The 27,020-nt window shown below is 39.1% G+C and overlaps 1 protein-coding gene across 3 annotated transcripts in view; it reads left to right on the forward strand.

Moving 5' to 3' along the window:
* Positions 1-26,192, forward strand: part of LOC115791186 (CD166 antigen homolog) — a 46,608-nt gene extending 20,416 nt beyond the window's left edge. Inside the window, exons 2-16 of one of the 3 annotated variants that reach the window (XM_030745316.1) lie at positions 10,738-10,844; positions 11,058-11,274; positions 11,373-11,437; positions 11,872-11,959; positions 12,203-12,376; positions 15,002-15,126; positions 15,266-15,398; positions 15,719-15,831; positions 15,921-16,047; positions 16,799-16,920; positions 21,127-21,259; positions 21,957-21,986; positions 22,439-22,550; positions 24,230-24,361; positions 24,472-26,192. In XM_030745316.1, the coding sequence (XP_030601176.1) occupies positions 10,738-10,844; positions 11,058-11,274; positions 11,373-11,437; positions 11,872-11,959; positions 12,203-12,376; positions 15,002-15,126; positions 15,266-15,398; positions 15,719-15,831; positions 15,921-16,047; positions 16,799-16,920; positions 21,127-21,259; positions 21,957-21,986; positions 22,439-22,550; positions 24,230-24,332 (1,649 nt within the window). In that variant the 3' untranslated portion in view covers positions 24,333-24,361; positions 24,472-26,192. Of the gene's footprint in view, positions 1-10,737; positions 10,845-11,057; positions 11,275-11,372; positions 11,438-11,871; positions 11,960-12,202; positions 12,377-15,001; positions 15,127-15,265; positions 15,399-15,718; positions 15,832-15,920; positions 16,048-16,798; positions 16,921-21,126; positions 21,260-21,951; positions 21,987-22,438; positions 22,551-24,229; positions 24,362-24,471 lie in introns of all 3 variants that reach the window. The other 2 variants (XM_030745315.1, XM_030745317.1) reach the window with 2 other exon arrangements.
* The last annotated feature ends 828 nt before the right edge of the window (positions 26,193-27,020 follow it).

Consider the following 27,020-nt stretch of genomic DNA (forward strand, 5'->3'; position numbering starts at 1 on the left):
AAGTGGCTTAATTGAATAATTAACTAGTTGTTATCTTAAAATATAATTGTACAAAATGTAACAGGTTTGCAGTTGTCTTAATGTTGGATGTGGATAACTGACGTTCTTTAAAACAGGTCTGTAATGTGTTTTTTACATGTTGCACAAAGATGTCCTAGCAAGCGCAAAAATAAATTGGCCTGCTATTCTTGAGACTAATTTCCCATTCCAAGGCAAGGCCATGCATCGATTCAGTGTTATATTAATATCAAACAATATTGCAGTCTTCTCCATCATAAAACTAATAAATGTGTTAGACTTTAGACAACGTTTCTTATGGAACTTGTAGATAAGAATCCATAGAGAGTGGATCACTTATTAAAAACAAAAGCGACTAGGCTGGCCTAGTTCAGCTGAACTGCAGACGGAGCCTTTGGGGAACATTGCCAGAAAATGAAACCTTTGTCCCAAGTCTTTCTGTCCACAAATGGACCTTTTTTTTTTTCAGATTGGCTCTCTCTGAAAGGCCTTTATGCCCTGTTGAAGGTCAAAGAGACACAGGGCCATATCTTTAGGGTGTAGCTTTCTGTGCCCTGAAACAGATGGTGCTTCATAAATGAGAAAAATGGCTCTAAATCCACACCTCTCAAATGCAGTGATGTTCATCTCTCATATTACAGCTTTTGTCAACTCCAAAGAGCTTCTACAAAATCGTACCTGCTGCTTACTTGTGGAAAACAGCAATTTTTGCTAATCAATAAATAATTGCAGGCGTTTATCAAACAAATACCCCAGTGTTCTCTGGTGGAAGCTTCTCCATTGTGATAATTTGCTGTTTTCTTATTTCTTGTAAACTGCACGTCTGGTTTGTATTGACTTTATCAAAAATAAGAGCCTGAAGTATAACCTTGAGCTCTGAACTTTAACGCCAGTTTGTGGATGATTTTTAGGCATTACATAGACAGAAATATTTTTAAAAATATATGAATATACAAACCGCTGACTAAACACCAAGTGTAGCACTGGCAAGTCTAGTTGTGGCCGAATGTGAATATCAGACCATTCACACAAATGGATTCAAAACCTGGAAGTCTACAATGTACAGCCATGCTAGTGGCTTTGTCTGGTCATATTTAGAAAGAGATTTGCTTTGAACTGTTAACTGTTAACATTAGCATGCTAATGTGCTCACAGTAATGATGCTAAAATTTTGATACACACTGGTCAAAAAATGAATAGAACACTTTGAAGACACATCAGATCTCAATAGGGGGAAAAAAAACATGCTGGATATTTATACTGATATGGGTAATATGTTAGGAATGAAAAGAGATACATTGTTTGATAGAAATGAAAATTACCAACCTACTGAGTGCTGAATTCAAAGACACCCTGAAAATCAAAGTGAAAAAGTGATGCCACAGGCTAGTTTAGTTTGCCAAAATTTCATGGCAGCAACTCAAAATGGTACGCAGTAGTTTGTACGGCCCCCACATGCTTGCATGCATGCCTGACAACAATATGCTGTTCCTAATGAGATGGCGGAGGTTGTTCTGGGGGATCTCCTCTTAGATCTGGACCAGGGCATCACTGAGCTCCTGGACAGTCTGAGGTGTAACCTGGCAGCCTTGGATGGACCAAAACATAATGTCTCAGAGGTGTTCTATTAGGGGTGTGCGATATATACATTGTCTACAATAATATCGTAATTGCCGTGTTAACAATGTGCGAGCTGATGTTATCGAGTATGCCACTGACTGAGAAAAAAACACAACAATCAAAATGCCTTGACTCAACATGTTCACTACTTCATGCTTTAGTATAGGCTGCTGTGTGCGCATCGAGAGTGTGTGCTAGCATAGCTGCCTAAACAACACACCTAAAGCTGGAAATGAGTGAACACACTGCGCCAGGGGAAGAAATTCAGACATCGCCAGCCTCGAAGTCTACTGTCTTAGATTTAATTCCTAGGCAAGGATCATCTTCAATCGCATGGAGGTGGTTTGGATTTGAAAAGGTTGACATTGCTCAAAAGACGGCAGTTTGCGGACTTTGTAAGAAAGTGGTTGCCGTTAAAGATAGCTCGACAACTAACCTGTTCCATCATCTCCGAACAAGCCACCGCACAGAGTATGAGGAATATGAAAAGTTCTTTAATTTTTTTTCATTCTGTCAAGTCTTCCAAATTGAGCTTTTGAAAAACTCGCCAAAAATGTTTCAAAAATGCTGATTTAAGTCTTATATTTTACTAGCTTGCACTTCTTTTATGAACACATTTTTAAATAATGCAAAATGGCACGTATTATCGTTATTGACAAAATTACAGAAAATATTGAGATAGCATTTTTTGTCAGTATCGTACAACCCTTTGTTCCATTAGGTCAGGTGAGAGTAGGGGCCAGTCAGTGGTATAAATTCCTTCATCTTCCAAGAACTGCCTGCATACTCTTGCCACATGAGGCCGGGCATTGTCGTGAACCAGGAGGAACCCACAACCCACTGCACCAGTGTGGGGTATGACAACGGGTCCAAGGATTTCATCCCAATACCTAATGTTAGTCAGGGTGCCGTTGCCAAGCCTGTAGAGGTCTATACGTCACTCCCTGGATATACCTTCCCAGAACATCACTGGCCACCAAACCGGTCATGCTGAACGATGTTGCAGGCAGCATTACATTCTCCGTGCCTTCTCCAGACCCTTTCACATCTGTCACGTGCTCAGGGTGAACCTGCTCTCATCTGTAAAAAGCACAATGCAGCAGATGTGGTTCAGCCAATTTTGGTATACTATGGCAAATGCCAATTGAACTCCACAGTGCCGGGCAGTGAGCACAGGGCCCACTAGAGGAGATCGGGCCCTCAGGCCACCCTCATGAAGTCTGTTTCTATTTGTTTAGTTAGAGACATTCACGCCAGTGGCCTGCTGGACATCATTTTGTAGAGCTCTGGCAGTGCTCGTCTTGTTTCTTTTTGCACAAAGGAGCAGATACCAGTCCTGCTGATGGGCTCCTAGAGTAACTGCCTGTCTCCTCGAATCTCCTCCATGCTCTTGAGACTCTGCTGGGAGACACAGCAAACCTTGTGCCAACTGGCACACATTAATGTGCCTGGAAGATGTGGACTATCTGTGCAACCTCTATAGGGTCCAGGTAGTACCCCATATCTACCTGTAGTGACACTGACCCTAGCCAAATGCAAAACTAATAAAAAAAATATCAGTGGCCTCCATCTGTAAAAGCATTCATGTTTTAGGTGTTGTCTCATTGTTGCTCCTCTGGCACACCTGTTTTTAATTTCATTAACACCAAAGCAGCTTTAAACTGATTAACAGCCCCCTCTTCTACTTAACTGACCAGATCAATATCCCAGAAGTTTAATGGACTTGGTGCTATACTCTGATTAAAAAGTGATCCCTTATTTTTTTTTTTTTTTTTTTGAGCAGTGTATATACGTAAGGTATGGGCGACGGTTACATTTTACCACATTAATCCTGTAAAGCAGACATTTTCGGGAAATTCAAGCTCACTGCACATTTGTGTTTGTGTGCATGTAGCAGCAGCTGCCCCTGCTCCTCACATGCAGGCTCTGGTTGAAATCTCTCTTCTGTTCAAGAAAAAGCAAAAATGAATCACTGAGAATGCCTTAACTTCGTGGCAAATCAGAAACTAAGTCAATTAAACACGTCTGCCAATGCTCAAAGTGTTACTACAGTATGTCTGACTAATATTTACATGCCACTACGACTCTTACAGGAAAATTTGCATTTTACTATATGACACATCAGATGCAAATGTGTGTCTAAAAGGGGCTAGAGCCTTGGACGTGAGTATTTGTTGCCAGCAGGCTCACGGCAGTGTGGTTATTAAAAAAAAAGAAAGAAAGAAAAGTAAATACAAGCTGATGCTTTCAGTTTTAAGCTATAAAAATAGTGACAGGCAATTACAGCAAAGGAAAAAAAAAAAAAAAACGAAAACGCTAAATTATAGAGCACGCATTGCTGACGTTTGGAATGGTGGTTCAGCCTGCAACAAAGAGTGGAACCGTGCGAGAGGGATGTTGTGCAAGCTGTGCTGTCAGTTATCCATCAGTGACATGATTACACCCCTTCCCTCAAGAGAGACAGAGATAGTGAGGATGTGGCTGTGTATTTTTTTTTTTTTTTAAATCTCTCAACAGCTAGCTGGTCTGGAACGCTTCCTCAGCGTGAACTGATACTGTAGCAGAATTTAAATATGGTCACGTGCTTGTCATAGTCAGTGACATACAAGCTGAGCGTGTATACTGAGTGAAATAGTTGGCAAAATAACAGCCTGCGAAGCTCATTTATTACCAAATATCTACAAGGATGCTTTGGGGACCTCAGTGGTCCTTCTCACACCTTTCTCTTTGACAGAAGCGGAGCTGCAATTTTTCAAGACAGCGAGTAATGAGAGTTTGAGCTTATTAAACCAGTGATCTCTCTCATTTGAGGTTCTTAATATGGCTAATCAAAATTCAGCACTTGTTAAATTATTAAAGAAAAGACAAGGACGAGAGACAGAATGTCATGGAAGGTTAGGTTTTCTTTGATTTCTTGCTCCTTAGGCAAACGGCGTTCACTATAAGAATCTAGCCTTTTCTCGAGTATTATTGATCCAGTTGAAGTGGTTCTGTCTGCCCCTTCACACTGAACCGCCTCTGAAGCAAGGCTATTTGCCATCAAGTCTTTGTGGACATGCGCCATGGGATCTCCATTCAGTGCACAATCCTCATTTTCAGCACTTAATAAGTTTGGGCCTCGATTTTCTTTTGGATGTTGCTGCTGAAAGACACACATACACCCACCAACACACACACACACACACACGGGAGGGCGTAAGGTAGCAAAACAGGGATACAGAGACTAATGCGGAGAGGTTGCTGATTTCCCTGGTGAGTTTATATCTGAGCTGTCGTCACCTGTCTCTTCTCGGGAACAGAGGCGCCTTAATCAGGAACATAAAAGTATCTCCTGTGGTGCTGCCTCCTGTCTCTGTCACTCGCCTGTCTATTACTTGATTTACCATTGCCAGAGTACTAGCTAATTTTTCATGTCCAGTGTAAGAACTGTGCTTTTAAAGAAGTATAGTCAAATTCAAATTCAGCCTAGCAAACCCAGTTTTTTGGGGTTCAGAAAACTATAAAAGTCTGTAATGTATTCGTTGAAACCACTGAATGAAGTGCACTCGAATGTTGTCTTACTTTACCCGATAGTTTTAGTTTGAAATCCCAGAGATACTGAAACCTTTTTTAAGCAGCCTTAAAAACTTACTTTTTATTAGCATGATGCAGGAAATGACATTTGTTTGGAGTACCAAAATACTTTTTACTCAGCACTATCCCACCCAAATCCCAAATTAGTGTTTGTTTATTTCTGTTATCCATCATCTAGATAATACTCTATTTCTGTGAATTGTTTTTTGCTAATCAAGAACTAGTGCATTGGTTCATGTGCATCCCATGAAGCACATGTCATGAAGTATTTTCTTATTTGATGTTTTAGGCATTACAGTCTCCAGCCAAACTGTGTAAAAATCTATATTCCTTAAAATCTTCATTACTATATTTTGCAAAGAAAATTTGAAATAGGTACAGCAGTTTATTGAAATATGTGAAAATATAAATGGAAATGCAGTATATAAGGCAAAAGCAGAGTTTGTACAATTCTAACCAACTTGAAAATCAATATTTGGTATGACCATCCATATTCTTCAACACAGCAAGAACTACCAGTCAAAGGTTTGGACACACCTTCTAATTCAGTGATTTTTCGTTATTTAAAAAGTATCTGCATTATAGATTAACACTAAAGTCATCCAAACCATGAAGAAATACATATGGAATTATTTAGTAAACAAAAAAGGGTTAAACAAACCAGAATATGTTTTCACCTCTTGCTTAGATGACAGCTTTGCACAGCTTGGCATTTTCTCAGTCAGCTTTATGAGGTAGTCACCTGGAATGGCTTTCAGTTAACAGGTGTGCCCTCTTAATGTGTTTAAGACCATCAGTTGTGTTGTGAAGAGGTTGAGTTGGTATACAGTGAATAGCTCTATTTGAGTAATGTTCTAATCCATATTATGGCAAGAACTACTCACCTAAGTAAAGAAAAACAACAGTCCTTTATTACTTTAAGAAATGAAGGTCAGGCAATCTGAAAAATTTCAAGAACTTTGAAAGTATCATCAGAGTTACCAGCCTCAGAAACCGCAAGTTAATGCAAAAGATCACTTAAAAAATTAGAAGGAAAAAAAAACAATTAGAAGAAAGTCTGACTCCACAAAAGCAAACGGTGACTGAAGTACTTCACACTGTGCTGTTTATAGAAGTACCATTATGTATGTTTTTAGAAATACACCAGCAGAGTGAAAGAGTAAGGAAGTGTTGAATGTTAACTGCCCTCACCGTCTATTGCCTCTTCATCAAGACACTGATTACAAGGTGATGATCGGTATGCATTGTGTAAACTTGTGTGTATTTGTCAACGAGAAGTCGCTCAGTTCACCTACTTTTGTTGAGAAGGATTACCTTATCTAAGCAAGCAGCAGGAGCTTTGTCTTCTGTAACTCAACATGTGCGATTAGTTCTCATTGTGTGACAGTGTAATCTGCACAGATAATACCTTTTCCCTTAATGCAGGACTCTTTTAAAGTTCTCAGAGACGCTGAAGGCAGCTTTATTTGAATATTCAAAATGTCTATTTGAATTTGAAATGCAAGGAGTTTATTATACAGAGCATATGATAACCTTTGCAACATTGCTGTGCTTGCAGTGTACCTCTGTATTGTCTCCTGAGTAGTTTGTGTCTTATTACTAAGACACAGCATATGTCGACTTGGTTGCCAGCTTGATTTTGAAAAACATTTGGATTTGTCCTCAGCCATTAGAGTATTCTGGCATCAACGTGCCCAGGTGTAGCACACAATAAAGATACTGACAGACTATTTTTGGCACCCTAAATGCTAAAATGTAATCTAGCGGGATGTCATCAAATATGACACATGCAAAATGTGTCCCTTGAACAGAGCTCATTAATGGTTTCCTCTTAATATATTCACAATCTCTCCATTTTCCTTTTTGCCACACAGCGTGGGCAATCGTTTCTGCCTGAATCAGAAACCTGCACGTTTCATTTACTTTAAAAACAACCAAGTGTAGGATGGCTACATCAGCATGCCGGGTTTGCAACCAGCAATCTGCATTATTTCAGGTGGCTCACACTCATGTATGTCCAATTGCCAAAACACTGAATGTGAGCAAGACTCTGTAAAATGCAGGCAGAAATTTACAGTCCAGAAAACTACCCAGTAGGTGCATTTATTCTTAGTTGAGGTGTGCAGTAAAGCAGTGTTCCACTTGTATTACAGTGCAGTTGATCCACTGCTTTAAAAAATAAATACATTTCATGAATACATGAATACCTGAAGTAGGCAACATTTTCTCCAAACATAGTAATTTGTTAAGACTGATCATTGAATGACTTAATTCCGAAAAGCTTTTAACAGATTTTACTTGAATAAATTATAGGAAATGAGAGGAATCAGTCCAGGAAATACTTGTACTTTAGTTGACAAGTGACGGTGCTTATCCCTGTGTTTGGTGAAGAATTCCTGGTAAAGCTGTCAGCAGCTGAAATGCGGTGAGGTTTGTTTTGTCCCATGCTGTCACTATTAAATGTCGCCGAGGCTTATTTAAATGCAAGGATTGTATCTATGTGGGTGAAGTGCTGTGGTAGTGCTATGTGTTCTCAGATTTTCTTTTTTTTTTTTTTACTTTACTGGGTGGGTTACTCTGCTTTGATGCTCGCACAAACTGTTTCTGCTTCATGCAGCTGTAAGCACTGATTATAGCCACCACTACAGAAAGACTTTAACACTTTTTTAGAGCCTTTTTGTTCTGTCTATATCTTGTTTCCTGTCTCTGCATTGGTAATTTCTGATGTTTCCATCCATCGCTTTGGTTCGTTTTATACAGATGTCATAGTGAACAGGGGCACCTTCAGAAAGTTCAGTCTGTCTGTGTGGCTGTTAAAAATAGGTAATTATTTTCAGTATTACTCCTAGTTGAACCTATTGAGAAGGTCACAGTGACTTTTAATAACACCTAAATAGCTATAGCCAAAGTTAGCTCAGCTTAGCATGGATGCTTAAAAGGGGAAATGATTTGGCCAGACTTTGACCCATGTGAGTGGTAGCAATTGTTTTATGTGGCCTAACGCGCTCCAAAAAAGTAGGCTATGACTCTTTAACATAGAAAGCAATATGTGCTGAGCTGACTGCTGGGTTGAACGGATGGCTCAAAATTTGTGTTGCACTGACTGCTCTGCATTGCACCCTTTCACAGCCTTTATGTGTACTAAATGTGCCTGCTTCCTAGCATTCTGCGTTTCTGTTGGTCATGCAAATGTGCGTCATAGGAGCACGGTAAAAGGTTCCAGATTCAAATAGCAGCTGGGATCTTTCTGTGTAAAGTTTGCATGTTCTCCCTGTACCTTAGTTGGTTTTCTCTCACAGTCCAAAAACATGCATGTTAGTTAATTGTTAATTGGTGATGAGGCAGATAAAGTGCTTTAAGTGTCTAGATTAAAGTGCTGTATGAATGTATACCTAAAAGATGATTTGTAGTCCAGAGTGATTTGAGTGGTCAGTAAATAATTACAACACGCTATTTATACACGCAAGTGCTTTGCTTGATGCATAGCATACACTGCAGGAAATAATGGGTTGTGCAGCAGTGTGTTGTGCTTCTCTATGAAGTGTATTTCTCAAATATTCAAGTAGCATTTTAAAGTGAACTGACAGACTGTATATAAAAGATGGACATAGCCACAGCTTAGAGCAGGGGTGTCCAAACTTGCGGCCCGCGGGCCGCTTCCGGCCCCGCCCACTTCCGGTCCGCGAATTGATGTCAAAAATAACATACAATTTGGCCCTTTAAGTTACTTTTTTGAGATTTTGCTTAACGCTCTTAATTGGAGGGGAAGGCGAAATGTCAAAAAAGCAATTTAAAGGTCATAGTTTAAGGGAGCCAAGAGCTTTTTTCCCATTGACTTCTATACAACCACACTTCTTTTTGCAATCAGAGGACTTGCCCTCCTGCAAGCTCATACTGAAAAGCTTATAGGCTATAACTGATACTAGATACAAGGCAAGAAACTAGGGCTGTACAATCAAATCAAATCAGCATTTTGGCTTTTGGCTTTCAACAATAATTATGAAACAACATTTTCTTTATTTTAATCTCAATGTTGGCCAAAAAATTGTCTTTTGTTTTATACTTTTTTTAAATAAAAAGACGAAACTTATTTTAAGGTAAAACTTTCTCGTATGGCTGAGAGAAATGGCAGAAAACAGCTTAAGAAAAGCATGAGAGCTATGAGGCAGACATGCCTTGTTTAAAGTCTTATTATTAAGTTGTTTGTGTGTTTGTCATCTTCTCTTCCAGTAGTGACTTCAGAAACAGGCTTTACAGGGTTCATCGTCGGGCTCGGTGCTGTTTCTTTTTAGTTGACAGCTCATAACGATGAGTGACAGGTGTCGGAGCACGAACTTGTTCAGCTTAGTGTCAGGAGGATGGCGAAAGCAGCAGACTTTGTTGACTTGAGGCAAACTGTTTGATTTTATTGTTTGTTTGTTTTTGTTACATCACACATGTACATAACTATTTTATGAACTCGTTTAATAGTCCTGATGGGAAAGTGACACTTAACGACAGTGGGTTTACTGTGTGCAAAAGAAAACAGGCAGATTTTTGTGCACCTCTGAAATTGCCGACTGTGCAAACATGCATTCAGGGTCCCAGTTGTTTCTTTGTTTTAACAGAGACAATGGGAAACAATGGAAAAGTATTTACCTTCATTTAAACAGGATTCAAATGAGTCATCAGTGCATCTCTGCACCACACTGAGGAAACCTTTAAAAGTGATGTGTTCAGGGGGAAAGTGAGAGTATAACTTTTTTCAGTGCAGAAATGGCATTTTAGTGTGCAGCTGTTTTTTGTGCGCGAATACAATCAGACAATTTCAGGGTTGAATGCACGCAGAATATTGGAGGATCTTCATTGTTTTGCACTTTCCTTGTAAAAAAAAAATACACAAACATTACTTGTCCCTGTTTCAGCAGATGGAAACTGACTGGTCACTGCTTTCTTCTCATACACGTTACTGAACTGCTCTTGAGCTGTTTTGGATTTTAGCTGTCAGATTTATCCCTCCACTCATCCACTTGTGCGTTTACCTCAGCCTGAACTCCGAGCGGTCTGAAATGTAAATTTGAATGCCAGAAAAACTGAGCAACACCTCATTTTCAGTCGGGCCATGGCAGCCTCTTCTTCCCTGCAGCCCTTTGGCTCTAACCCCTCATCGCAGCCCATTGAGACACTTCGGCTGGCACCCTCCCCCCATCCCCCTCTTGAACATTTTGTCTCCATGGCAATGTTTTGAATGAGATTTAGGGCAGGAAAGGTTGCTTTTTTGTTTTGTTTTGGGTTTTTTTTCCCCCAAGAGAGCTGAAAAATTAGCAGAATTCTATAGAAGCTGCTGTCCTTTTGTGTTTAGGCGCGCTCTAAGTGATATTGATGAATGTCAGTAAAATTCATGCAGACAGGAGGCACTGTATAGCATTCAGAATAATAATGGATTTCAATTTTCTGTCCTAATAATTCATGCTGTGTTGCAGCTGACCAGATTAGCCATTCTTAGAAAGCAATTGAAAATGTACCTTTGGATTTTCTCTTTCACAGTCACCTCTTTGGAGACCGTGATCGGCCTGTATGGGGAAACGATCAAGATCCCGTGCAACATTGGAGCCACAAATGCAGAAGACATCACTATCACTAAATGGAAATATGTAAGTCACAGTGGAGTTCAATTGTTCTCAAAATGCTTAAGCAGGTCTGACGCCCACTTACAGTGTCTGAAGTCAAGCCACACCCAGTCTGAGTGCATTAGACCATGCATCTGTCCCTCCATATGACACTGCACGAACATTGCATGCTTTTATTTGAACACGAAGCCACTGCCATATGTGATAGACACATAACAAGCATGCTCTGCTCTCCAGGACAAAGGGGAGGGAGTTCCAGGAAACCTGCTGACCAAACAGAAAAACCAGAATGTCTCAATCATCCCCACTGATGAATACAAGGACCGTGTGAGAATGGACGAAAACTTCAACCTGCTGCTTTCTGCTGCCAAGCTCTCTGACCAGCACACTTTCACTTGCATGGTGGTGGCTCTTGGAGATGTGTTGGAATATCCAGTTAATGTCCTAATTCACAGTGAGTCTGAATTAACTTTTAAAAATGCCCTGGTATAAGTGCTACGACTGACAGAAGCAACACCTAGCCTTACTTCCACTTCTGTTTTTTAACCACAGAGTCGCCGGTAGGCCTGGAGATTTCTGAAAAAGCAGAGGAGCTAGCAATTGGAAGACTTACCAAGGTGGAGTTTTTAATGATAAACATTTTAATGCTTGCATTATATTAAGCAATGAATCATGAAGGGAAATCCCTTACTTGAGCTAACGTATCTTGAGGCCTAACAGAGACCGTGCTTGTTACTGTAGTAATGACTTCTTTGAAGTGATTCTCATGAATTAGTAAAGGGCAAAAATCTCTCTGGTACTACAATTAAAAGACCCAAAGGATTTGAGGGGCTTTATAAATGCTTTAGGCATTTCATGGTCTGTTGCATAGAAAACTGTTTAGTCCTCAAATACCAGAGTGGCATTTAAAAAAAGAAAAATCAAATTCACCCATATGTTTGGCCAGTTAAAGAGTGATGTAGTGCTGATTTTTTTAATGAATATTCTGTCTGCTTTGTTTGCTTTTTTTGCCTATTTTTTCTATCATGTTTTATGTTTTTTTGCTTCATAGCTTGGAAAATGTGTTGCAAAAGATGCCAACCCACCTGCAAACATCACATGGTTCAAGAACAATACACCTCTGGTGGCTGATGGGAAAGGTGAGCATTCACCATCCCTTTTGTTGTTTTTGAATTCTAAAAAGTAAAAAGAATTGACATTTATAAATATTACATACACAGATGTTTTTATTCTCTCTCTGACAGGGACAGTTGCTGTAAATTATTCTGCTGTGATGAATTGTGCTGCACTCGCTGACAGCGCGTGTGTGCAGTGTTTTGGTCATTGCATATTTTTTTTCCTTGTTAGAGTTTTCAGACAGTGCTTGTTTGTTTTGCGTCTAGGGATTTCCATCCAAGCCTCTGTTCTGGTAGACTCTGTTACTGGCCTCTCGACCACTACCTCCACACTGGAGTATTCTGCAAAGAAGGAAGACACGGACGCCAGGTTCACCTGCAGATCTCAGCACTCTGAAGGTCAAGAGCTGGTGTCCTCTTCTGTGACCTTCACTATCACCTGTGAGTCATTGAGCACACTTTTTCTACCACCTTTCATTTTTTTATCTATGAATTGAAAGAAAGGGTTAACGTGCAAGATGATCATCATGAAATCACTGAACGCTCTGTGTTAACTTACAACCCTGAAGGAAGTTTCTTCTTGTATCACAATAGCTTCATGCTTCATGAAAACAACACCCACAATATTCTACTAAAGCCAGAAACTAGCAGCCTAAAACTATTCAACTTTGCTATGTCAGAGTATTAGTTAACTCTCTCAAAGATATTGTATGTCTTAGCAAGCTGCAAGGCACAACATAATAATATTGCTCATAACGCTGTGAATTATCCACACTACACTATAACACAAGCTGCATATGGTCAAAATGCTTTCACTTAACTTATAAGAGTGACCTTCACTCTATGCAAAGTAAGTGGAGAGTCATGAAAATCTTCCCCTCCACTGTGGGTGAGATTTAATTGCTCGCTGTCTCTGTGACTAGACAGGTCAACAGTAAAAAAGCAGTTGGAATATCTGCAGTACTATGCACAAGATAACACAGTTGGACAGACATAAAAGAGTATTTTTGCATCATCAAGGTAATTCCAAAAAGAGCTGTTAGCTAAAAAACTTGGCATATCACATGTTGTGTGCCCTTTTTGAGGAAGTGGCACACACCAGAAGAGACAGGCCTAAAAAAAAATCTAAAACAGATTCACAGTATCTGAACGTTATTAATTTAAGAAATCTGAGACCTTAGCGATGCATCTGGTCCTTTAGTTGATCCATCGCCTGAAACCTCATCAGAAGTGGTCTCAGTGGAAGAGCAGCTATCAAGAAGACATTATTAAGGAAAGGAAACAGAGAGAAAAGGCTGAGTATGCCAAATTATACAAGAACTGGACTGAAAATCAGTGGCAGCAGGTCTTACGGAGTGATTAATCCAAATTTGAATTTTTTCAAAATTGATGGAATCATGAATGCAGAAAAGTACAGTCAGGTTTTGATCCACCATGCAATATCATCTGGAAAGTGTCACATTGGCAACAACTTCATTTTTCAGCATGAGAACACACTGCCAATGCAGTAAAAGCATACCTGGATAGAAAAACACACAATGGAACACTGTCAGTCATGGACTGAACTCCCCAGAGGCTGGACCTCAATATTATTGAAGCAGTGTGGGATTATATTGACAGAGAACAGAACAAAAGGCAGCCATCATCCGAAGAAGAAGAGCTTTCAGTGTCCTTCAAGAAGCCTGGAGAACTATTCCTGAAGACTACTTAAGGAAATTACAGGAAAACTTGGCAAAAAGAGTTCAGGCTGTGTTGAAGAATAGAGGTGGTCATACAAAATGCTGACCTTCAAGCTCATTAGAGCTGTGCAAACTTTGTTTTTGCCTTCCATACTGCATTTACATGTAGGGTTGCAACTGTTTAAATAAATCACTGCACACATTTCCCATTTTTCTTGCAGAATACAAAGGAATAAGAGGTGACTCAAGACTTTTGCACAGTAGTGTATTTCACTGCATTGGTGCAATATTGAAGAGAGAAAGTATTGTATGAATGTGTCCAATATGTTGAAAATATATAAATTGGTCCAACAGGACTTTTTTTTCCCCCACCCTCAGGACGTCTGTTTTATATCGGGTTGATGTGTTCGAGATTCTTCTCACTGATGTCTGTGTTTCCTCCCCAATGAGAATTACAAACATGTTTTATTCACATTTTTTTTAAAGTATTGACACAAATGAAATAGTGGTGGTGTTTTCATTTCTTGGCTTCAATAATTAAAGTGGGTATGTTTCTGTTGATGAAATTTTGCTGTTGATGAAATTTTGCTTTTTGGTGAGAAAACAGCTCATTTTACGTGGCACGACAAGAATTTCAAAATGGAGTGAAAGGGAGTAGAAGTCTCGCTGTTTAATAGAAGTCAAGCTTCTGCAAGATCACGCATGTAACGCAGCAGCGGCTCCTGATCCATAAGAAGACCAAGAGACATTTTACAACTGTATTCAGACAATATAACGAAATACCCATTTCGTTATATTGTGATGGAATGTCGTTATATAACTTGTTGTATAATGATTAATTTCATTGTATGTATAATGACAATAAAGTTCTATTCTATTCTATTCTATCTCTGTGTTTTTTTGAGACTACATTAGCATTTTTTTTCTATAATTCTTTCACTTCCAGTCAAGGCAGACAGGGGTAACGACACCTTTTGATGGTGCAAGTTGAAAAATGAGGTGCGGATTCTGAGATTTATACCGAGTGCAGCATTAAATATTGAAGTTTCCTGCTCAACACGGCCCAAAGTAGAACTTATCAGTGCTGGAACACTTTCTTTCAAGAAATTCTTGAAAGACTTTGCCTTAGATGGAGCAGAAACACTGAGCTTTGAAAGGATTGTTTGGTTGAGTGCCTCAAATTATGACTGCAATTCAACCACCTCCTCTGCTGCATTTTGAAGTTGGTCATAACCAATACCGAGGCACAAAGTTAGAGCTCTCTGTAGCGTGCTGACACAGTCGATGAGTGCACTCCCATTGCATTCAGCTGGTTGGGGAGCACGCTCCACTTGTTACACCCTCCACCTCCGCCCCTCTGATTTTCTCTCTCCTATTTTCTGCACAGACTCCACGGAGAACATCGTCCTTCAGGTCAATGCTCAGAACCGGCTTGTAGAGGGAGACAACTTGACTTTGAAGTGTGTGGCAGATGGTAACCCAGCTCCTACCAGCTTTAACTTTCACCTTAAGGTATCTCATTAAACGCTTTGAAATTCCCTTCAGTTCATTCTAACCCCTGCTTACTTCATCTAAAATGTATTTATTCGCTCTTTTATCCTCAGCAACATAAATGAAATGGTGCTGTTTTGACTGTTTGTCTTTTTTCCAGGGGGAGTTAGTGAAAGCGGAAAACACGGATACCTACACCATCACAAATGTCTCACGTGACACCACCGGCCAATACAAGTGCTCTCTAATTGATAACCCCTCAATGGAAGCAATCAAGAACATCACAGTCAACTGTAAGATCATTTCTTTATGAGTAGAAATTACTACAGCTTTACCCAACAGACCTTCATCGTCAGAACAATTTCCATTTCTTCCCGCAGTCTTATTTGCTACAAGAGCAAAAAACTTTTCCAGAGAAAAGTCCTAATATCTCTCTTTGCCAGACTGTCTTCTTGTGATTTGTGGAGAAATTGTTGTGTCAACTGCATTGCCTCTAATAAGCTGCATCTGCAGGGCTGTGAGCCAACTGCAGTGTTATATGGTTAACAACAGAAATGTTTTGACCCTTAACAGGCCTCTGAACCATCTTTTCGCCATCCTCTCCTCTTTTCAGACCTAGACATCAATTTAAGCCCCTCTGGGAATATTGTCAAGCGTGCTGGTGAGGCCTTGAATCTGAGTCTCCAGATTGATTCTTCCGAAGAAGCAAAGGTCTTCTGGACAAAGGTAGAAGCAATCTTTTATATAACAAAGCTCCAATCATTCAGGTTTGTGGTTGTCATTGACAGTGCTGATATTCTCTTGATTTATTTCAGAATAATGTTAAACTGAACAAAAAGCCAGAGTTTGCCAAGCTCGCTTACTCGGACTCTGGTCACTATGAATGCAGCGTGACAATTGGAGTCATCAGCCGGAAAGCTTCTTTTGATCTTACTGTTGAAGGTAAGGGTTTAAAGAAGAACCACTGTGGGATGAGAAGATTTGTATTACTCTGAGTCACATATGAAGTTATGCAGCCAGCAGGCAGTTTGCTGAGCTTTAAAATGGATGGAAATAGCCAGACTTTGTCCAGAGGTTAAAAATAGCAGCTTAAAGCTTGCACAGTAATTGCCCCGCCCCTGGAGGGGGGAAACAGAACGGGGTACTGTGTTTTGGTATCTTTTTATGTTTCTGTTAGTTTGTAACAATATTACAGCAAAACTACCAGTCTGATAAAATGTGAAACTCCATTAAATGCATATTCTTGGTCATATCTCAGCTGAAAAAAGACACATCATCGTCATTTGTTGCATTAAGACATATATCACTATTGTCCATGGACGTTATATTAGAACTGGATATGATCCGGATACGTGAATATATGACACAACTTTTGACTCTCTATCACTCAGTTCCTCTATTATCACCCACTCTGTATTTTTTTTCTCATTATAAGGAATAAAGGTTTTACAAAAAATGAAAATGACCATATTTTAGTTCAGCTTTTTAAACCTGGGAAATGATTACTCAGAGCCACATCTTTTTTTTTTTTTAATACTTTATTTTCTGTGTAAATTACAAAAAAATTAAAATAATAAGACAGAGCATGCTAATTGGTAGGATTATTTTCCTTTTGACTGGCTTGCTGATTTTCCTTGCTTCTGTAAATCATTTGTTAATTCAAAGGTAGCTGAAGATTTCTGTTCCCTTACAGGTGCTCCGGTTATCAAGCAACTGTCCAAAGATCGCAGTAAGGACGGCCAGCATAAAGTCTTGATTTGTGAGGCTGAAGGTTCCCCAAAGCCAGCTGTTTCCTGGAGCATTAATGGCACTTTGGTACGTATTCGCACACACTTGGAGGTTTACGCTTTATCAGAATTACAGGAAATTTATCCTCGGATAATTGTTCTGAAGGTCATATCCATTAATTTTATCTAACAACACATACAAGATTCATTTTATGTGTTCACTCCTCCTGTGCTGGCACGAAAAAAACTCGCAGAAAAAACCTCTGTCAGACTGTAGGAGACCGTGAAAGAAACATACATTATTTCTATAGTTACAAATGTTGTTCAAGATCAGTACAGTCAGTTATTAGTTTTGCTATGGTAAAGGTTGCTTTATGGTTGGCGATGACAGGCATCTTAGAGGCTTCACAAGATTCTGTGAAAATGCCAACACAGTTTAAAGCAGGCTCTTCTAGATCGATACATAAACGAATCATTTACAAATGGTGAATGCAAAATATCAATGTATCTACTGGTACTGAAGGTAAGCTTGTTTATGAAATCTACACCAGGGTCATGAGGGAGATGTGTTCATTTTTACACAGTGTGAGTATAGCTGCTGTCAGCACATTGCAAATGCAGGGCTTCTTTTTTGGTAGAAAACCAGATATTTTGCTTGGCTACAAGTCAGTTTCCCTGGAAGTTGGGGGCTACTGTTAGGTCCACAATTTGGCCTCTGTAAACCACCACAGTGGATTTTAACTCAGACAACCAAGGTGCGATTGATGCACCAACTTTCAGTTTTAATTCAAGGGGTTTCTCAAAAGTATTTCATTAACTGGTTAGGAATTACAACTATTTTTATACATAGTCATGCATTTTCAGAGAATCAAAAGTAATTGGACAAACTACCATAATTTTAAATATAAGGATTGTTTTTAATACTTGGATAAAAATCCTTTGCAGCCAATGACTCTCTGAAATCTACAACCCATGACATCAGCAAATGCTGTTTCCTCCCTTGAGATGCTCTGCTAGTTTGTGAGTCCTTCTGCCTCCAGTTTTGTCTTTAGTAGCTGAAAAGCGTGCTCTATTGAGCTTAGATCAGTTGACTGACTCGGTCATTGGAGAATATCTCAGTTCTTTGTCTTGAGAAACTCCTGGGTTGCTTTTGCATTTTGCTTTGGGTCATTATTCATTTGCTCTGTGAAGAGCTGTCTGATCAGTTTTGCAGCGTTTCGCTGAATCTGAGCAATCTGAGTATAGCCATGTACAATTCAGAATTCATCCTGCGGCTTCTACACTGTAAACCCGGATAAGTTGAATCTACTTAAAAAAACCAAGGTAACTCGTTGCCTTTTTAAGTAATGAAACAGTTCATTTAACTCAGCTTGTTAAGTAAGCACTACTCCATTTCCAATTGAACTAAATTGCATGTTCTAATTGACCAAACTTATCTTTTATAGTTCATGAAAAAATAAAATGTCTTTTGATCAATCAATTCCCCTATCCTTTTCATGTTTGTGTGGGGGTGGGAGCCCATCCCAGCTGCCAAGGCAGTAAGATGCAGAGCACACCCCGTACAGGTCACCAGCCTGTTGCAGGGCTGACACAGACAACCATTCACACCTGTGGGCAATTTAAAGAGACCAATTAAGCTAACCCCAGTAACTGCACATCTTGAGATTGTGGGAGGAAACCCATACAAACACACAAACTTCACACAGCAAGAGTCCCAGGCTAAGGTGGAATTGAACCCAGACTATCAGAAAGCTATTTTAGCCGTGAGGCCGCAGTGCTAACCAACACGCCACCATGCTGCCAAGTAACATGAATATTTTTTACAGTGTTGAACTGTGTCTGTTTAAATTTGATAAATAAACATAATAAAACTCAGCCCTGCTGAATGCTGGTACATTAACATTTACAAATAACATTTGTCCATGGAACAATAAAAAAAACTATACGAGAGAGCGTTGTGAACAAAAACACCAAATGTCAACTATTCCAAACAGCGAGAAGCCTGGGCCAAGCCGGAATTGAACCCAGACCTTCTAGATGGTATTCTACCTGTGAGGTAGCACTGCTAACCATTGTGCCACCATGCAGCTGCGCATTAGGCCTCTGTGTTTAAACTAGATTTTTAGCAGGTGCAAAACTTGATGATATTAAGTTGTTTGAACTCAAACACATGATTACAATAAGATAGACCATCAAAAAGTACAGTCTACTCAGCATTAACAAGTAATGTTCACATTCTAGGAAATTTTAAGTAATATGAACTCAATATTTTTAAGTGGAATCAAAATCTGGGTTTACAGTGTATCAGCACCCCCTTGATGCCAGTGCTTTTGATTATTGTGCCATTTAATATCACAGCAGTCTTTGAACAGCTGTTAACTGTTATTAACAGTTGCTTTTTTACTGTAATTTGTTTTGAGTTATTTGGCAGCAGTAAAGCAGCATCATTTCCTGTGAATCATTTTCCATGTTCTGTAGAAAGGCAGTCTGAATCCAGTCTATGCATAACGCACTCCACCATAAATAATAAAGCTGCCATAAGTAAGCTAATTAAGTAAGATAATTAGTGAATTTAAATACATGGATGGGCTATTCCCCAAAAAATAGAAGCTTAAATATTGCTTCATTTATCTCGTGATTATAATTTTATTGCTGAAATCTGCATTCTTATACTTGTTGACACCAACAGGCAGTGAAGCTGGCATTGCTCTTTATTTTAATAAGCAATCGCAAAACTTGTACCTGTATGTCAGACTGCTGTAGTTGATGTCTAATTTCAGTCACAGGACAACAGAATTTATCACACTGTCATCCGGGGTAGTTGCAACCCGTCCGGTCATGACAGGCGATTTCTCAGTGGCAGCTTAGGAAGAAACAGTTCCCCCCTTATGTGCTTGTTAACGCACTTGTTTTCATTCACAGTTTGGCATAACAATTTATTTGTTAAAATAACAAGATGGGTATTGGCTTTAACAAATGACCTCCACACCCTGCCCTCCTCCACCCTGTGATACTCTTGAGACTGCGATAAGGTTTTTGAGCTATATAAAATCATTCAGAGCACTTTGAGTGTTTCTGTCCCATTTTCCCTTGAAAGCATTACTCCTTTGTTGGTGAATCAATACTGGTTGTCATAGAAATTCATCCTCACATTGGTCCTCCTATGTAAGATGGCAACAGGTTTGTCCTGCAGTAAAAATTTCATTTGCATCTTTAGATCAGAGCATTTGAATGTTGTCTACACAGTAGCCAACAGATATTATACATGGCTTGTAGCAGGTGAAATTAATTTTAAATAAAATCACATATAGAGTTGTATGGGTTTAAAACATAGTGCCATTTTTCTTACAGCAAACCTCTGAATACCATCAGCAGAAATGTGAAGGTGTGGCTAAACAGAGGCTGTGTGTTTAAGCCTCCTACTATTGTCTTTGTCCAGAGATAGCTCTTGCTTCGCTTTTTGTTTGCCCCTCTCCCTTTTTGCTGCACAGTGAGTGAATACTCCCTGTTATGTGCATGGCAGTTTTGCACTGTTAGTATTTTCCCCAGCTGTCACACTTGTGAACTTATCTGGTTCAGGCGGTTGTGGTCAGTGTTTCGAAAGAGTACATTTCTTCATTTTCCCCGAGGCTCAAACACAGTATTTTCCACCAAACTGTCACAAGAACAAAAATTGTCTGTTTTTTAAATGGAACTTCTTTTTTCCCCTTTGTTTCCATAGTCTACCTGTGTGCACACTGATAGCAGAGTCACTCAGTGAAGCGGTATGAATTACATATAAACCCGGGGGTGTGCGCAGGATGGTTGCAGTTCTTTTCAGCCCTTTCAGTCATTGTCTAAGCACGAGAGTAACCTTAAAAACCTGAACCTGTAATCATTAATTGACTCCGAAAAAAAAACAAAAAACGCAGAACTCTTTCAGTCAAGAAAAATGTATTTTGAAGACAACACATTTAAACAATTTTCTAATTTTCCCCCAATTAATACATCCTATTTGGAAAACTGTGAAGACTTGAATACAAGCTACGTTATAGGTATTTACAAAAATGCTACGTCCTCTTGTATATGTAGAGGATATGAAAAGGGTGTTGGCAGTTTGTCTTTGTGTCTGGGGTTTTCCTCTGAGACTCTGGAGTCTATACCCAAAGGCATACACGTTGTTTCTTTGTCATGGAAGAGCTGACTCACTTATTGGTCCAACATCGCCCCCTCATGGTGAAAATCTTCAAATCATCCGGCTGAAATGTGTAAATATTAACATTTGTTTCTTCTCTCTCTCTGTCTCGTTATTCAGCTTGATGAAAGTCCTTTCATCAATGGAAAGATAACACACAAGATCAAAGTTGTGCCCTCTGCAAATCTAACTGTCTCTTGTACAGTGACCAATGAGTTTGGCAATGATTCCAGAGCTATAAATGTGTCGTCTTGTAAGTACAAAGTCATGATTTGGTCCTTTTTACCTTCCCCGGCTTCGTCTTTTTCCTGAATTCTTACTCAGTAATCTGCCTTTTAACTGTTTTCCTGCCGTCTTATCTAACTTCTTCCATCTGCATGTTAACTTGACATAACGTTTACATGCTTTGACAATACGACAATATTGTAGCAGGTATGTACACCAGGGTAAATCCACCTGATTTAGGATTTGTGTGTGTGTGTGTAGAGTTATGGCATTGCACACCATTTGAGAGTTGTTAAATCAATTATTTTGGACATTTAGACCCCAGATGAGAAAGTAGAAAAAATATTGTTAAATACAGGATGAATCCAGTAGACACAAAAAATCACTGTCAAAGTGTAATTAATGCATGCGCTTAGCACTTAGTCCACACTCTTGTCTGAAAGTGTCCAAGTGTGTTTATATTTGTTGTATATTTGTTCTCCCTTGAGTATTCATTCCTGTGTGTTTGGGATGGCATTTCACATTGGGTCTTTTTCCTTCCGCCCTCGCTCAGTGGGTGTGTGTTGGGATGCTGGATTTAATCTGTTTCCTCTTGGAACTATTTGCATGCAATGTAGAGTAGATGTAGAGTAGTAATATTTCTGGACGTCACGCTTGTTTTTGTTTTGTTTTTTTTTTCTTTCCTTTTTGGTTGGACGTTAATGTTATTTCATATCTGATTTCAGTAATTGAGGAGGTGAGAATGGATAAACAAGGTAAGTTGGAGCGGTCTTCTTGCTTGTAAGAAACAATAGAAAGTGGGTTGACAAAAGACTATGGGGGAATCGAATGTTGCTCACCAAAAGAAGGCTCTTTATCAAATATTTATCTTTAGCAACACCTTGGACTGTAAAGCAGGAAAAAACCCAATGTTTAGACAGTGCGCTTCTTTAAAATAAATACAGTTATGAAGGAATAAGAGGAATGAAGCTACCAGCATCCTGACAAGATGTCAACATTGTTCATAGTCCCACTGACAAAATTAAACAGGGGATTGCTGCCATTAACATTCAAATCAATGAGTCATAATCATGCACAGTGCGGATGTGTCCATTCATCAATGCATTTAGTGCACATAATAGTTTTTTTTTTTTTCTATCCAGGCCGGAGCTGCATACAAAAATATGTCTCTCATGTCTCTTATATTTTTGTTTTATCTTTCTTACAGACCAGTCAGAAGACGGTGACCAAACCAGATTGGTGGTTGGTGTTATAGTGGGTCTCCTCATCGCCACAGTGGTTATAGGGCTGGCATACTGGGTTTACACAAAGAAATCCAAGTAAGAAATGCATTTAAACAAGTATTGTTGCATAATAATATTTGTAAAGTTCACCAGCAGCCCAGTGTTAACAGGAGCGTCATCTGTCAAATGCTTTCTCACATTTAGTCCCATTTAGACCAACTTTAGATCCACGTGGGCCGCCTCATTAAATACACAGTGTCTGTGTATTTGGCTGTTGCTAAAAGCTCCTTTTCTATTTCCATTCTGACTGTTTTTATTTAGATTCATTTTATTCTTACTGAAAAGTACAGGTATGTGGAGTGTTCATGTAGCAGAAAGCAATTAAGCACACAACGTGAAAAAGCTTTGTGTGACATACACTTATCAGTCAGTTTCTTAGGTACACCTTGCTAGCACTGGATGTCCTTTTACTTTTAGAGTTGCTTAATTCTTTGTAGCATAGATTGATGGAAACATTCCTCAGAGATTTTGGTCCATATTCACTTGATAGCGTCACACAGGTCCAGTGGTTATTTCAGTTAGCGTTGCCTTCCTATAAACTCAAAGCAGTCTGGCTATTATCCTCTGACCTCCGGCATCAACAAGCCGTTTTCACCCAGAGAACTGCCACTCATTGGATATTTTCTCTTATTCTCTTTCTCTGTAAACTTAGAGATAGTTGTGCAGGAAAACCCCAGTGGAAAACTCGATTTTCAGCAAATATCAGAAGTAATTTATTAATGTACATGTGATGCGATTTTGCAATAAAAGTACAATTTATGCAATAGTTTGACATTTGGGTAAATATTCCAATTATCAGTTACTGAGAGTTACAAGAAAAATATTATCATGCTCAAAGCTGTGCAGTAAATATAAACTTGGACTTAACATTAAGACTCAAAACTGTCTAATGTGGAAATACAGTTTCACAAGGGCTTACAAGGCAGACTATATTTGGGCCACTTGCACTGACCGCCTGGTATCTGTGCCTGGTGTCCAGGGAACCCGTGTTGATAGCAAACCTGCAAAAAGTCACTGCTCGCAAACCTCACAGTAAAAGCAGAGATTATTATTTTTGCTCTTTAGCTTTTAATTTTCAAATTAAGTTCAAACTGGAATTCTGTGAGCTCTTTAGAATAACCCGTTCACAGACACCTAGAAGCTTGATTTTATACACCTGTGGGACGGAGAACACCTGAATAAAAGATTAAGAAATATGACTCAGTGGCTTTGTCCCTATTGTGGATGCCAGTGTGGGTTAGACATGCTGTTAGGCAAACATTTGGACACAGCCAGAATCAGTATTCATGCTAAGCTAACCTTGTATTGCTCTTCTGATCTCACATTCGGCAGTTCCTCCAAATGAATTAACAAATTAGAATACATGCTAAAATTAATGAAAAAAAATCATTGCAGTTAATTTGGGGGCTTTTAAGGACAATTAGAGTCTTGGGTACTTGGGCAGTGCTCCACTTTGCTTGCTTGTTAATCAGTCTTCCATTTGCCAAATTAGGGAACTTTGCTCTTGATTGATTGTGACCACACAAAGTTAGTAGTGTAAGTACACAGGAGCTGTAGTTGAATAGCTTCCATGAAGTCCAAATGGACAGCTTATAATACAGTACCAGTCAAAACTCAGCCATTCATATACATTATTCTGCACACGTGTAAGCATCACGCCATCATACCATCATGCAAGCACTGCTTTACTGTGAACCATATTTGAATCTAAACAGGCAAGGAAGCTGGAAGACTGGTGAGAAGGAGTGCGGGTCTTCTGAGGAGGAGAAAAAGCTGGAGGAGAAGGTGGAGGAGAACAGCCAAAAAGCTGAGGTGTAAAGAAACAGCAACTGTTCTTGATGTGAAAGGTAGAGCAAAACATTTCCACCATGCAGATATAAAGATTGATGAGGTGATTCTCTTTTATAAAAAAAAAACAAATATTAAAAATAACCCCGTTTTAATCTTTTCCTTCCAGTGAGAACATGGAACTTTTGCACATTTCTCTTCACCTCTGTTTTTGTGTGTGTGTGTGTGTGGGGGGGGGGGGGGAGTACACTGGGATGAAGACCGTTTGGATTTGGTTTCAGGGAGAATTTTACTAAAAAAGCATATCCAAACATCTCCCCGAGCCCATCGACCCCTCACTCCTCACTCCCATTCCTAAAAAAAAGGAAGAAAGAAAAAAAAAAGAATGGATACTGTATGTGATATACATAACCTGTCTGCACTACTGATACTTGTGTAAACTTGTCTACTATTAGGATTCATGTTTGTTAGAATGGAAATTGGAAAGCTGAAAAAAATGCAAAATCACTACTAGACCAGTTGCCTTTGATGTAAGGATGTGTAGGCCCGCATTAGTCTGTGTTCGACTCTTTCGGCCCTCGGGACATAGCAGGGACCAAGGGACATTAATACCATTGTTTTTTTGTTTGTTTGTTTTTTTTTTGAAGGGGGGAGGGGTGCTTGTTTGTTTGTTTGTTTTTTTAAGTTTCACACCATCACAGTCGAACAACCTCTGCCTTCAATATCGGGGTCATAAATGTTGATTAGTGTCATTATTTCGATTTGTTCATTCTGGTGTAAAAAAAAAAAAAAAAAAAAAAAAAAAAAAGCTGAGAAATTGAGAAATTCCTGAAAGGGCTAAGGGTATTAGCATTAGTTTTAGATGTTGCATTTCAGCAAGGAGATGATGTTTCACAATGTTTTTTTTTTTTCTATCATTATTATTTTTTTATTATTGCATTGTGTGTAACCAGGGGAGAAAATGACAGAAACTCTGTTAATTTTGCCTTTGTCTTTTTCTGACATTCTTCACAGTCAGCGTAACCACCTAACAACACAAGCAGGTAGATTATTGGGAGAATGTATAGCACGGTTTAAATCTTCTTTTATTGACTGTAGTTTGGCTGCACGCATAGTTTTTGCATCAGAAGCCATTGTTTACTTTCATGCTTCTCTCTAAGAAAATAGCAGTGAGGGAAAAGGATATTTTTAGTTTATCTGTCAAGGCCGTAAGTCCGTTATCAGTTTGTGCTCCCATCAGTGTTGAGGTATGATTGTTCATTATATAGCTGTGGCATAATTCTGTAATCAAGGACACCCAGTGAGCAGGATGTTTGTCTTAAAGTAGCCTTTATGATATGTTTGCCTTCTTTTAAAAATCTACCTGTAACAGCTTAAGTTTGTGATGTGCACTACGGTTCATGTTTCATGTCGAGTTTGTGTAGAATACGATGAAATACCTGCAGCTGTACATGTCACAGTTTTGGTCCCTCAAGAGCATTTAATGAAATTGAAAAAGTATCAAGGCCAGGATGTAGTTGTGAAGTATGTGATTTTACTTTTCCTTTTTGCTATTTATATTGTACAAGACTAAATATCCTGGTAGGCACATTCAATAATGGTCACATAACTCATATCTTGGATTTAAACCATTGATAAATTGCTTGCAGACTTTACAAAAACGTAATTAAGTTCTGAGTCATCAGTAGTTTGCTCTGTGTCTGGTTGAATAATATATTCAGCATGTGATAATCTCAGACCCCCCCCAAGCTGCTGTTTGTTGCCTACCTTGTGTAAAACCATCCAATTGGAAGAATGACCAAAGAAAGTGAACATTGCCATGCAAGTATTGTAAATATCTGACGTTTGTTTTTGTACTTTTGTTTAAAATAAAGTGTACATTTGGAACCAGTATGTCCACTCAATGTTAATTATGTTGTTATAATTTTCTCGTTTTTCCATCTGATCATCTTTTGAAATAAAAATCAACACGGTTCAGGTCTTTCTTTTTCATTTCACTCGCATACATATGCAGGAAACACCGAGGGGACGAAGGCACACAGTTACTGGCTGTGTAATAACTGCAAATCTGTCAGTAGTCTGGAAAATATACAGAAAACTGTTTATGAGAATCAGTCTTGAAATTTCAGGAATACGCCTGCATCAGATGTACAAAATTATAAAAGCTGTTGTTATTATTAGTGCTAGGAACTATTACAAATATATTCAGTCTGTTCGTGTATCTTTTGAGAAGAGGTCAACATTTATCGTTGCCATGAATTATTCAAAAAAGTTTAAATATTTGGCCACAGAACTTTTCAGAATTTTGGGTTGGATCCAAAACACATCTGGGATTTTGCCAAGGGCAGGAACTACAAAGACTTTATTACTGCAGCATATTTTAATCTGCTATATCAGGTTTCAGTCTCCCTGCAGAAACTGACTCTGACATTTTGGAGTAGGTGTTATGTCAGGATGGATGAAGAGATACAGAGGCATGAAAAAGGTATTCCACTTCTGTCCTAATTTATTTATTTTTTTAATGTTTGTTTGTGGATCTCTTACTAAACTGTGTCAGATCTTAGGGATCACTGTCTTGCTGCATAATGCACCTGAACCTGAGCTCCAGCTCAGAATGATGACCTGATGTTCTCCTTCAGGATTCTCTGTCAGAGAACAGAATTGTGTCTCTCAATTATGGCAGCAGCTGCGACCTAGAAGCAGCAAAGCTGTCCCACA

The sequence above is a fragment of the Archocentrus centrarchus genome, chromosome 13, assembly GCF_007364275.1.
Source record: "Archocentrus centrarchus isolate MPI-CPG fArcCen1 chromosome 13, fArcCen1, whole genome shotgun sequence".
NCBI classification, from domain to species: Eukaryota; Metazoa; Chordata; class Actinopteri; order Cichliformes; family Cichlidae; genus Archocentrus; species Archocentrus centrarchus.